General features: G+C 49.3%; 1 protein-coding gene across 1 annotated transcript in view; it reads left to right on the forward strand.

Annotated features, from left to right (window-relative positions):
• The window catches only part of PLEK2 (pleckstrin 2), a 19,111-nt gene continuing 5,450 nt past the window's right edge, over positions 1-13,661 (forward strand). Inside the window, exons 1-3 of the mRNA XM_048219815.2 lie at positions 1-99; positions 9,306-9,470; positions 12,706-12,887. Of these exons, the coding sequence (XP_048075772.1) occupies positions 58-99; positions 9,306-9,470; positions 12,706-12,887 (389 nt within the window). The 5' untranslated portion in view covers positions 1-57. The remainder of the gene's footprint in view (positions 100-9,305; positions 9,471-12,705; positions 12,888-13,661) is intronic.

The following is a 13,661-nucleotide window of genomic DNA, read 5'->3' on the forward strand; positions in this document are numbered from 1 at the left end:
AGGCGCGGGGACAGCGCACCTGGAGCGCCCGCAGGCCCGGCTGGCGCGCGCGGCGACATGGAGGACGGCGTGCTCAAGGAGGGCTTCCTCGTCAAGAGGGTGAGCGCGCCGGAGCCCCTCCGGACACTGGCCCGGCGGGCGGCGGCGGGCGGCGGCTCCCGGAGCCCAGTCCCCAGCCCGCGCTGGACGGCGGGCTCGGCGGGCCGAGGGCGGCCGGGGGCCGGGGGCCGGGGTCGGAGGGCGGCTTCGGGTGGAACAGAGCGGCCGGGGCACAGACAAGGAGGAGAGGCCCGCCGGGCCAGTGGTATGGGGTGGGGGGCGGCTCCTGAAGCGGACAGCTTAGTTAGAACAACTTCCTAAGATGTGGAGAGGACCGTGTTTAAATTTGCTGTATTAACACGACGTAAGTGCTCTGGGGCTCGCAGCGCCCACCTGTGTACTGCATCAGCTCCCGTACTCTCCACGGTAACCCCTGGGCCAGGAGGCAGCCCAGGCTGCTAAGCGCTTACGGTGCACCAGCCCCGGACCTTGCGTTCTTCGGTCCCCCAGCGGCCCCGCACGGGGGGCACCCTATTCCTCCCTCTCCCCAAAGGAGAAACAAAGTTCAAGGAGGTGCATTAAGCAGGTTGCTCAGGATCTGGGAGCTCGTGGGTGATGGAGCACGTGCAAACCCACTAAGGTTGACTCCAAGCCTTGTGCTGCCCACCGCAGGGTGGGGGGTGTTCTCACCGAATGACAGATGAGGAAACGGATGAGACCGCTTGTCCACAGCCGCAGGACTAACAACAACTGGGACACAGCCTCCATCCTCAGTCTTTGCCCATGGCCCACGTGGCCTTTCCCTTAGCCAGCAAGAGTCCAGACAGACACAGAACACGCAGCTCAAGGTGGAAAATGAACCAAAGAGCAGCAGCAAGAGGAAGTTCGGTATTTTAAAGTTCTTTGAACATTGATGTTGACACTGAGGGTTTATACTAACATAACAGCAGAGCATAAAATCTGGTGATAAGCCTTTTGGCTGTTCTACTGAGATTATAGCTTTGGGAGGGAGATGGAGGAAAAGGGAGGAAGGGGCTCCCCCTCGCATTGCCTCCCCTGGAGGCCAGAGTAGCCCTGAAGTCTCCAATTGCTTTCAGGTCAGTAGGGAATGTAGCCATGTTATGTTACACATTATTTGATATAGGAGGGCGGGTGTGTTGTTTGCTCAAAACCGTAAGCAGGAGGCTGATGCCGGATCAAGGGTCAGGCTGGACACGAGCAGGTACCAAATTCCAAGGCACGGTGATTAGAGCGATAGCCTGGTCCCTCTCGGTTTGTGGAGGCAGCTGCCCCTCAGAGAGACAGCCAGTGGCAGGGCCTCTGCAGCTCCCACTTCTCTGAAGCTCCTGAGGGGAGCAGGAGAGCATGACTTGGGCAGAGGCTTTGGTGGGCATTGTTGGTTGTCCAGATAGCTGGGGCTGTCTGGGAGGGGCCTCCCCCTGTTGCTGGGGTTACCTCACAAGATTCCCCACCACTGCCACCACCACGCAGAATCAGGGAAGGCGAGAGGGAGGGAAGGACCTGAGTTCTCTTCAGGATGGCCGCTCAGTCCTGGGTGGCTGGCTTGGGGAGTCCAGGGTGCAGGGAAGTGAGGACAGTCTAGCCCCCAAAGCCCACAGAAGGGGCCTGGCTGACATGGGGAAAGCTCATTCCAGCCATACCCAAAGACGGGAGTGTGGAGGCTGGCCCGAGGCCAAGGGAAGTCACACCCTTTCCTCAGAGGTGAGGGACCTGGCCCTGGGGCCCCTGCTCCCAGTTCCCGCCCACGGATCCAAGTCAGCTTTCTCTCCCCCTTAACGCCTTTCCTCCTGGGTGGCAACAGCAGCTTCTGTGTCCGCTGGCGAAGTTGCAGAGTTATGGCCATGGGATTCCATAGATTTAGGAGGGTTTTCAGCCCTGGGGGGGAGGGTGGGGGGGAGGGCCCGAGCGAGAAGCCCAGAGTACAGAACAGTCATCACCCGTGAGGGTGAAGCAGGAGACAGGCAGGGGCATGATGGATTTGGCTCTTACTCCCGCCCAGACACGAAAGAAGCAAAGCTCCAGGCAAAATACAGGGGACTCACTTGGCCTGGCTTTAAAGGAGGGTGAGGGGGAAGGAAGCGGGATCAGCATGGGCATGATTGCTTTTCCTTTAAGAAGACGCTGAGGCCCTTCAGGCGCTGTTGCCTGCTCACACATCCACACATCCGCTCACACATCCGAGGACACTCTTAGAAAATGACATGGCAATGTTAACACACTTTGGCCTAAAACTTTCCTTTGTCGGACTCTATACCACGAAAATACCATTAAAGCTTTATGAACAAAGTGTTATTTTTGTAGTGAAAAAACTGGAAACTACCTATATGTCCCCACGAATAAATGACGAAGTATATTATGGTTATGCAGATGTTTAAAATGCTTATGATATGATAACCCAAAGAGTAAAAATATACAAGGTATTAGGAAAAAATAGGCATAGAAGAAAAAAGTCTAGGAGTTCTGCAGGCTAGAAGTCTGAAATCAAGGTGTTGGCAGGGCCATCCTTCCTCTGAAACCTATAGGGGAGAGTCCTCCCTTGCCTCTTCTGTAAAAGGAAAGTCCAGATTTTTCCTTCTCCTGTAGGGGAAAACTTTGTTCCTCCCTATTGTTTCTTTATCCTGTGAGTCTCCTTTACTTTTACACAGAACACTGCCCTTTTGACACTGCTGGTCCCCAAATGTGTGGAGGTTTTTCCCCACACCAAGCAATTCTCTGTGACACCAGCGGCATGTCCTACCATTTAATTCCATTCTGACACTGTCTACCTGGAGAGAGCGTCATGTCCCACAGGTCAAGGGATCCGTCCCACAGGACTGCCCCCCATCACCCCCACCCCACCGTGCCCATACTTCAGACACTGGTCACAAGCCCAGGTTATCACTTGTGGGTCTGACCAACGGGCTAATCGTTTGGATGTTCCAATGACCCCCTTTTCCATTTCAGTTAATTTGCTGCAGTGGCTCACAGAACTCAGGGAAACACATTTGCCAGTTGACTACAGGCTACGGTAAATGATACAGATGAACAGCCAGTTGGAAAAGCTGTGTAGGGCGAGATATGTGGGAAGGGGCGTGGAGCTTCTGTGTCCTCTCCTGGCATGCCGGTCTCAGTACCTCCGTGTAGTCAACAACCCAGAAGCTCTCTGAACCCCATACTTCTGGGATTTTGTGGAGACTTCATCACATAGGTGTGATTGATCATTTTCAGCCCTTCTTGCTTCTCAAGAGAATCAAGCCTGTAACTGTGACTTGTTCTTTACGATGACCAGGCTTCGTCCAAGAACCCACCCGGAGTCACCTCATGAGAACAAAAAATGCTTCTAGCAGCCAGGACATTGCAAGGGTTTCAGGAGCTCTGTGCCAGGAATGGGGGGCAGAGACCAACACACACACACACACACACACACACACACACACATGTACGTTCACCATCATCTCACACATGCAGTCCTCGGCATTCTCTGGCTTGTGGAAGCATCACTCCAATCTCTGCCTCTGCCATCTCGTGACCATCTTCTCCCTGTGTATTTCAGTGTCCGAATTCTCCACTTTGTATAAGGTATTAGGGCCACCCTAATACAGTATGACTGCCTCTCATCCTGATCATATCTGCAAAGGCCCCATTTCCAAACAAGATCACATTCGTAGGTACCAGGGGTTAAGAATTCAACATACCTTTTGGGGGGGACATAATTCAATCCATAACAGGTACCATCTCCGCTTCTTTGGGGTTGTAGGGTCTTGGGCAAGAACTTTCTGAGCCTTAGTTTCCTCATCATTGAAGGTATGGAGTAGTATGGGCTTTTTTGAAGGGTCCCTCCAGCTGTAACATTCCATGCCTCTTAAGCCCAGCCATGGAGTTGCTATCCCAGCTTATGGACTCTCCTCCCTCCCCCTAAAGGGATTCTAGGGATCCTAAGCTGTTCGTGGTCCCACTGGCCTCTGGCCCCGGCCAGCCGTTTGCAGACAGGAGCCTGGAGGGGGAAGAATCTGCCCAGGTATAGGGAGGTCTGGGATATTTTTCAGCTATACCACTGTGGTTTTGGTCTCCGACCCCCTTTACCTGGTGACTTTGAGCCAGTTCCTTGTTTCCTCTGAGCATGGCGTGTTTATCTGTAGACTGGGGGTAATGGTGTTCTTCCTATTTGGTGGGTTGTTACCACAGCCTCCAGTTGAGCGGCCTGCTCCAGGCTGGCCGCTTCGTCCAGCTGTTCTGCCGCAATAGGGTCGGGGTGATCTTTTCAACATGACAACCCAAGCTTTTTCGTCATCCTTCTAGTTAAAAGTCTTCAAGGACACCCCTCTGGCCACAATATAAAGATCAAACTTTCCAAGATGGAACCTGAAGCCGACTGGAACCGCGTCGCTTCCCCTGTCCTTTGCCCACAGGCCTCTGTGCCGAAGCCATATAGAACCACTTGGAGTTTCTCAAAGGTGGAAGTGGCTCAGGCTCTCCCTTCCCTGCCTTCCTGACCTGGCCATCTCCACTCAGCCTTCCAGACTCAGCCCTCGCATCAGCTCCTCGGGGAGCCTTCCTCACCCCTCTCAGCCTCCTTAGCCCCCTCCTCCAACGGAGCTGCTTTTTGGGGTTTGCATCGTGACCTGTTCTACTTCTCTGGTTCTGTGACACTCACCCCAAAGCTTAACATCTTAAAACAACAAACACTTATTATCTCACACGGTTTCTGAGGGGCAGGTATTCAGGAACATCTCGGCTGCGAGATTCAAGTCTCTCAGGAGGTTGCAGCGAAAATGTTGCCCAGTGTGGCAGGCTCCTGAAGGCTTGGCTGACCGGACGATCCAACTGCAAACTCCCTCACATGGCTGCTGGCCGGTGGCCTGGGTTCCTCACCTCTCTCTAGGCGCTGGTCATGATGTGGCAGCGAGCTTTCCCCAGAATACATGGTCAGAGAGAGAGTCCCCAAGACCGGAGCTACAGGGTCTTTTATAACCTAATGTCAGAACTGACAATTCATCCCTCTGCCATATTCTCTTGGTCACACAGACCAACCCTTGAACAATGTGGGAAGAAACTATATAAGGGTGTGAATATTAGAAGGTGGGGATCCTGGGCGACCGCACCAATCATCTGTCCTAGAACTTATCACACTGGCTGCCATCACGGTCTGTCTCCTCCACTGTCTTAGGTCAGAATCTTGTTCATCTTTGTCTCCCTGCTGCCAGCACAGCGCTGGCTGTAGTAGTCGCTAGTCATTGATTGTTGAATGCATAGATAAATGAATGAATGATTTCCCTAGTCATCTCATGAGGATTTTTGTCTATTTGAATTTCAATTCATTTTCCATTATAAAAATAATAATGCTTATTATTTAAAAAAAAAAAAACTAGAAAAGTACTCACGGCCATAAACTGAAAAATAAGTTTTCATTCTTGTTGCCCTGTATCCAATCTTAGTCCTTAGAGATGATAACTATTATCTTTCCTGAGGTATCCCTTCAGAAATTTTCTGAAATAACTACTAGAGTTATTTTTAGGTACCGTATGAAAACATGTAAGTGAAAGTGCTTTGCCTGTGTTGAAGACCATGGGCGCTGTGATTCTTGGTAGGCTCAGACTGCTGGGTTTGACCTTGAGGGTTCCACCAGTGACCTTTCCTGCCATCTGTTAGGATTGGAATCCCTCCATTACAGCCACAGTGGGCATGGTATTGTTACACAGTTAGAATATTTTGCAGTATTTTATTATAAGCAATGATCCAAAGTGTCTTAATACATAAAACCTTTTCCATATGCTAGACGATTTATTCAGCACACATTCCCAGAAGTGGAATTATTGGGTCAAAGAATTTGAACAGTTTTTATGAGGGTCACCAGCTGCTTCAGGGTTTCTGCCTGCATGGTAAATCCTTTCTCCTCAGTCTTTCTCTTCAGACCTGTCTCCTTTGCTGTCAGGATTCGTAGTTGCTCATGAACACATTCCACTCTAGTGAGTTTGAACAGAAGGGGATTTCATGGAGGAATATTAATTACTAAGTAACTCAGGAATATTTGGGAGGGCCAGAGAACCTGGCTGGGATGCTATACAGCCAGGAACGATGTAGCTGGACAAAAATACCCAACAGCACCACCAGATATTTCTAGTGGAAACATCACTGCTGACATTATTTGCTGTTTGTCCCTGATAGCTCTGGAGACTGGGTGTCAGAAGGACCTCTTCTTCCAACACCACTCTTGCCCAAAATTCCTGTCTCCTCCTGTTAGGTGGCTGCCAGATAGGCATCAGTTCCCCATGCGTGGGAGTGGCAGCTACTTGGTCACCTATCTGTTGCCTTTGTGCCAAGGATTCTGGGAAATGTAGCGTTTTGTCCAGGAAAGTACAGACTCCATATTGGTTTGTCCTGTTCAACATCTGTTGGTGACACTTTTCTCTCTGATATCTCCAAGCCCCATTTCTCCTCTCCCTGTTGTTTTAGTTTGTTAGAGCTGCTGAAACAAAAATACCACAGACAAGTCAGCTTAAACTGAGATTTGTTTTCTCGCAGTTCTGGGGGCTAGAGTACAAGTCAAGCTGTCAGCAGGTTTGGCTTCTTCTGAGGCCTCTCTCCTCGGCTCGCCGATGGGCGACTTCTTGCTGTGTGCTCGCATGGTCTTTCCTCTGTGCATATGCCTCCCTGATGTCTCTCTGTGTGTCTAAGTGTCCTTTTCTTATAAGGACCCCAGTCACATTGGGTTAGGGCCCACTTAATGACCTCATTTTAACCTAATCACCTCTTTAAAGCCCTATCCCCACATCCAGTCGACACTGGGAGTTAGGGCTTTAATATATGAATGTGTGTGAGCAAGGGTGGACATAATATAGCCCGTAACACCTGTTTTAAGGTTTAACATGATTTCGCCCTCTCCCCTTCTCCACCTCACACCTGCCCCCATTCCATCAACTAGGATTGCATTCTCTCCATACGAAATCTTTTGAGCCAGCAATTTACTGCAAATGCTGCTCCAGGAGCCCCACAATAGGGGGTCATTGAGAAAGGGGACCTGAGTCTGGGCCACGTGGAGAGCAGTAGAGAACCTCAGCCTCTGAGAAGCTGGAGCTAAATCTTTTTTGTTTCTTTAAACATGTCTACCCACATCAAGAGCAGCTGTCAACCGTCACGTTACATGTCGATCCTGAGTACGGGACAGAGTGGAGAGAGCTAAACGTAAAATTCAACTTGACTACGAGAGTCATCTCATGCGAACAGCCTGATTGCCATGCAGTGTGATAGCACTTAGACATGTTAATAAACTCTTGTCAGATTAACATGGTTAGAAGTTTTATTTAGCTGCCACAGTAAATTCTGTTTGGGCACAGCCCAGTGCTCACTCGTCAACTCCTTCTACAACTTTTGGTTCCCTAACAGCACTCACTGCACACTGAGCAATCACAGTACCACAGATGTGAGAACTCAAGGAGCTTTTGAAAGGCATCAATGCTAGGAAATGTGAGGAAATGCATGAATTGGGGAAATGGTCTCCGGTTCAGACAAAGCGCATCTCTCTTAGAGTCCAGTCCTTATTGGGCTCTGCTCTGGGAAATATGCCAGGAAAGTTCCTTTCATGAGTGTGTACTAAACCCATTCCTTACTGATTCCTCAGTAGACATTCCCTCATCTGTTGGTCTGTTTTAGAAATAGGCTCTTTGCCTTTACTTGACTACCCTGTTCGTTGGCTCTGTGACCCACCCGAGAATCCCCCCAAATACCCTGCCTTTTAGGCTTGTCAGACCAGACTTAGCAAGATTCTTAGGGTCCTTAGCACTGGTAGACTGTTTGTGGCTTCAATTTTACAAATTGCCTACATCCTTTGACTAGTAATATTCTTTCTAGGAATATATCCTAAGGGGAAAAAAATCTGAGATGCAGGTCAGAATTTATGTGCAAGGATATTCACTGTGGAATTGTTTATAACAGTGAAAAAAACAAAACAACCTCAGCTACAAACAATAGGAGACTGACAAGCAAATGTTGCATCCACCTAGTGGTTATTAAAAACTATGTTGTAAAGAAATATATTGGTGTGAGAAGATGCCCAGCAAAGCTCAACAAAACAAACTCGATAGTAAATAACTATAGGTAACATGGTCCTGATTTTTTTTTTAATCAGAAAGTAAAAACTAAGAGGAAAAAAGACTATAAGAAAACACAAAGTGTTAGCAATGGCTGTCTCCTAGTGGTAGGACTTTCTCTTCTGTATATTGCACAGGTTCTTTCAAGGTTTATAATCACAAAAAAGGCCAACTGGGAACTGGAAGGTTAATGCCAAAGGTCTTTGTTACTAACTTAAAAGAGATGACAAGGAGATCCAGACAGATGATGCTTTTTTCATGAAAATGAAAACAAAGGTACGATTTTGAGCTGGATCCTTTGACTATTAAGGACATTATTAGGGCAACTGGTGAAACTTGGGTGGAGGTTGTGGAATTGATGAAAATAACACATTAATGGAAATGTCCTGATGTTGATGGTTGCATTGTGGTTGTGTTGGAAATATTCCTCCTCCCCTCTTTTGTAGGAGATACACAATAAAATATTCCAAAGTGGTGGAGCATCATGTTAAAAATTTACCCTTGGATGATTCTGTTAAAAAAAGTTCTTTAGGGGCGCCTGGGTGGCACAGCGGTTAAGCGTCTGCCTTCGGCTCAGGGCGTGATCCCGGCGTTATGGGATCGAGCCCCACATCAGGCTCCTCCGCTGGGAGCCTGCTTCTTCCTCTCCTACTCCCCCTGCTTGTGTTCCCTCTCTTGCTGGCTGTCTCTCTCTGTCAAATAAATAAATAAAATCTTTAAAAAAAAAGTTCTTTAATACTATTCTTCAGCTTTTCTCTGAATTGAAATTATTTTTTTTAAAGATTTTATTTATTTATTCGAGAGAGAGAGAAACAGAGACAGAGCATGAGCACAGGGGAGGGGCAGTGGCAGAGGGAGAAGCAGGCTCCCCGCTGAGCAGGGAGCCCAGCTCAACTAGACTCAGGACTTGATCCCAAGACCCTGAGATCATGACCTGAGCAAAAGGCAGACGCTCAACTGACTGAGCCACCCAGTGCCCCTGAATTGAAATTATTTTAAAATTAAAAAAACAAAATGAGGGGTTTGTTTTTGTTTTTTTTTTAAAGATAATGCTGTCCCCTTTTTGGACAGTTGATTCCACGGCACAGTCTGGCTACCTGGGCCATTGGGACTCTTCTCCCTGAACTCAGTGTTGTCCCCTCAGCCACCTCACTGCAGGGCTCTCCTGTCTATCCTCAGGGTCACATTGTCCACAACTGGAAGGCGCGATGGTTCATCCTTCGGCAGAACACGCTGTTGTACTACAAGCTTGAGGGGGGTCGGAAGGTGACCCCTCCCAAGGGCCGGATCCTTCTGGATGGCTGCACCATCACCTGCCCCTGTCTGGAGTATGAAAACCGACCCGTAAGTGAAGGCCCCTGCTTCCCGCCTTCTCCTGCCTCGGACCCTCCCACCTCTGGCCTCTTTGGTGAGGGGGGTGTGGGTGAAGAGCTGAGTTATCATTGAAAAACCTAAATCCAAGTCCTGCTGCACTACGTACCAGGTGTGTGACTTTGAGCGAGTAACTGAACCTCTCTGAGCCTTAGTTCCTCATCTATAAAATGGGGTAGAATAATGACACCTCGCTATCTCCCGTGATTGTGTTGGGGATCATGATGGAAGGTGATGGTCTGTCAGAGCACTTTGTTGGCTCGGAGGCACTACACACATGGGAGCAATTACTCCTACCTTGGAATTTAATATGGTGGCTTCCGTCCCCTGAAGGGGGTGTGTGTTCCAAAAGTCAGGTGCAGTTTCAACCCCATCATCAAAAAGGTATCTGAATCATTTTTTGAGGGCCCGTTATGTGCCAAGAAATTTGCTAGGCTTGGAGGAGTCAAGGAAGCAAATGGTAAGAGTGTTTTTCCTTCAGTTATTAATCTTATCATGAAAGCAAGTGGTTAATTGAAAAACATTCAGAATTCCAAATGTTGGCACAAACATGATTAGCTGTAGAAAACACTGTATTCCTGAAGAGGAGGAAGATGTAATTAGAGGCTGTCTGAGTCAGGTACGGCATTGGGAGGAATAGAGATTTGGCAAAGATCTGAAAGAGGAGAGAGGCAGACGTTCTGGGCAGGTGGAAAGTCTTGAGTAAAAGTGAGGGGCAAGATAGATTTGGAGAAAACAATGGCCCGTGTGGCCAAAGGGGAATGTTCCCCCAGGGGGCAGTGGGAGATTGGCTGGGGCCAGATGGAGGAAATGGGGAGTCGCTGAAGGTTCTGAGAGAATGGATGGGTAAAAAACACTCAGGAGGACTAAAATGAGGAACTACTCTCTGTTCCTAATAAGTTACTAGATCCATAAAGAAGGGATCTTACATTTTCTTCTTTCTCTTTTTCTTTTTCTTTTTTTTTAAGTATTCTCTACGCGGGGCTTAAACTTACAACCCCAAGAACAAGAGTTACACGTTCCACCGACTGAGCCAGCCAGGCACCCCACCATTTTCTTCTTTCTTACCATGTTTTTCTTCTTTGACTCTTCTAGACCAATTGACAAGCCTTCTAAGTATGAGAAAATATTCATGACAGTCCATTCTGGGTGGTGGGTTTCTTGGTATTTGTTATGTTAACCACTGTATTCTTTTGTAGTTTTGAATCTTTCTCAAGAGAACAAAGGAAGGTATTAAAAAATGAGGCATGAAGTAAGGCAAAAAGTAGGGGGACCTCGAGAAAACATTGTGAAGGAAATGTCCACAGGACATGGTTGACTGGATGTTGAAGGTGAAGGAGAGAGGTGTTGGGTGTAATTCCAGCCTAGGAGGCTGCAGAAAGGCAATGGAGGGAATGTCCTTCTACAGCTTCCTGCTGCCAACCTGCAGGTGCTGCTGATGAAGAGGGAAAAGTCAGGTGGGGCAGTGTTCTTCTGCGTGGAGGCAGGGCTGCTGGAGAACGCCCAGCCTGGGCAGACTGGGGCTGCACCTTCCTCCTTGTCATGTCAGAAGACCAAACACGGTGTCTGGACCCAGAGCAGACGATTAGCAAATGTTTGCTGAATTAATGTTTAAGAGAGAAGACAAATTTACAGATAAGCGAGATGATTTTAAGAGAGAAAAACCCTACTTTTCTAAGTGAATTTAAGACTCTAGTTCTCAATAAATTATACCCCAAAACTTGTAGGTTAACTTGTTGACCCGATGCCCCTTAATAATCTTTAAGGAACGGTAGAGAGCAAAAGTGCTGGTCTAATGGGCTGGACCTAGAAAGACTCAAAAAAGGACACAAGTTTAATTTGCTAACTGGAGTTGTGAGCTTCATGTTAATTCCCAGACGGTCATCTGCCCGGTTCATGAGTCCTTGAGCTGGAAGAGGTCAAGAGGAGCCTGTAGGTTCACTAAGAACAAGTTATAAAGTGTATATATGTGTATGTGTGTGTATATATATATATTTAAGTTAGGGAAGCTATAAAAGAGTATGCTTGGATTTCACATGAAATTTTATAGTCTCTCCTGAAATTCTTTCATGAAAATGTTGACTGCCGACAGACAGAGCAGGTATGCGGAGCTGGTTGAATCTGTACTCCCACAATGCTGGTGAGTGAGTCAGTGCTAACTTGGAGGAACAGATTCATGGTACTCTTCGGGACTGTGAGCCAGCCTTGTCTTATCACCGTTTTGCTGTTAGTTGAGGGATGTTAAGTTTGCAAGCGAAGCAAGTTGGGAAATAATATATTGGAAACCAGAATGGGATGAAAGAATGCCTCTGTTTCCCCAGCTGTAGGCCCATTCTACTCAGAAGGACATTTGATAGGGTCAACATCCAAATCCCATAATGGTCCAAAAGAACCCCTCGATGCCCATTTAAAGAATGGAGGAGATGCCGCCTACCTGAAAAGGACTCTTGGCTGACAGCACAGAGTGTGCGTCTACAGGGCCATCAGTCAGTGTGGCCTCGGGCTGTCAGCCCCGTGCCACCCCATGCCCCTCAGAGCTTTCCCGGAGCAGCTGGTTCCGTTCACGGCTCGTAGCTTCTGAGAATGCTGACCACCTGCAGACTGTGTGGCAGAGCGTGAGTTGGTTAAGAGTTTAAACCATACCCTGTGAGAAGTGTGTGAAAGATTGGGGATGCTTGGACTGAAGAAAAGAGCACGGAAGGGAGGGTAAGGAGCAGCGCCGCCAAGGTAGGGGTTCGTATCCCCATATGACAGATGAAGAAAGCAAGGCCCGGTGGGGTTCCTTAATGTGTCCAAGCGTCCATAGCTAAGTGGCAGAGCTGGGATTTGCGTTCAGATCAGTCTGCCTTGAAAGCCAGTGTATTTCAGCACAGGGACTGTCGTGGGAGGTGAGGTTAGTCTGTGAGGTTCTCAAAGGCAGAATCGGAAGCAGGGGCCCAAGTGCCCAGGAAGCAGTCCCTATGCTAAGTGGTCCATGCCAGAGGGAGAGCTTGCCTTACGAGGCCACGAGCCTCCTGTGGTTTGAGGTGTACAAGGGGATCTTTGAAGACCCCCCACTGGGGTGTGGCTGAGGGGGTTGGGCATTCGACAGCCCCCAGACCTCTGTGTCCCGGGTCTGCTGTGGGCCTGTCATCATAGCTGCCCCACCACCATTTTCTTGCCCGCTGGGCCTCTGGGTGCTGGTCTGACTGGCTGTCTCTTCCCACAGCTCCTCATTAAGCTGAAGACTCGAACATCCACCGAGTACTTCCTGGAGGCCTGTTCCCGAGAAGAGAGGGATGCCTGGGCCTTTGAGATAACGGGGGCTATTCACGCTGGGCAGCCGGGGAAGGTCCAGCAGCTCCACATACTGAAAAACTCCTTCAAGCTGCCCCCTCACATCAGCCTGCAGTGAGTGCCCGGCCCCCCGCCCCTTGCCCTGCCTGGCTTTGCTGCAGCCTCTTCTTTCTGTGTGATGCAGGGAGGGGGCTCCGTGGTTGCCGCGCAGGCCTGTCTGGTGGCAGCCCTCAGGCCCTCCCGACCTGCGCTGCTCCTCTGAAACCTCTTGGGGCCTCTGCTGCTTTCGCCCACCTCAGTGTCTTGAGACCCTCCCTGCAGTTTCAGCCAGGGTGCCCAGGGCTCCGTCACAGCCCCCCAGGAATCTCCACTTGCCACGTCACTGGTCTTGTTTGCAGCCTGGTGGCAAGAGTGATGTGTTCAGGTAGCAGCTGCATTCTTGCTCTGTGAGGTTCCACATCCAGCCATTCATTCAGGCAACAGTTATAGAGTGCCTACTGCATGCCCCACACTGCACTGCTAGGTACCCCGGAGATGCAAATGGGAATACATCAGATCTCATCTCGGGGGCTTTCCCACTCAAGGACATAGATAGAAAATGAGACAAGATCTTCCATTGGTGGCAGGAATCGTCTCACAGAACAGAAAGCAGGTCACTGGTGGAGGCAGCACTCCAAAGTAGGAGTTCCATCACGGAGCCGGTTACAAGCGCAGGCAACACCCCCTAAGCTCCCAGGTAGCAGAACTGTTACACCCGCCGAAGACACAGGACGAGTCCCTTTGTGGGCTCCTTGAAGTCTTGCTTGTGCAGCAGGGCCGCTGCTAGACCGTGGTGAGTGCAGGGGGACGAGCAGCGCGGGCAGGAGGGGGTTCAAGTGATGGGTGACT

The sequence above is a fragment of the Ursus arctos genome, unplaced genomic scaffold, assembly GCF_023065955.2.
Source record: "Ursus arctos isolate Adak ecotype North America unplaced genomic scaffold, UrsArc2.0 scaffold_25, whole genome shotgun sequence".
NCBI lineage: Eukaryota > Metazoa > Chordata > Mammalia > Carnivora > Ursidae > Ursus > Ursus arctos.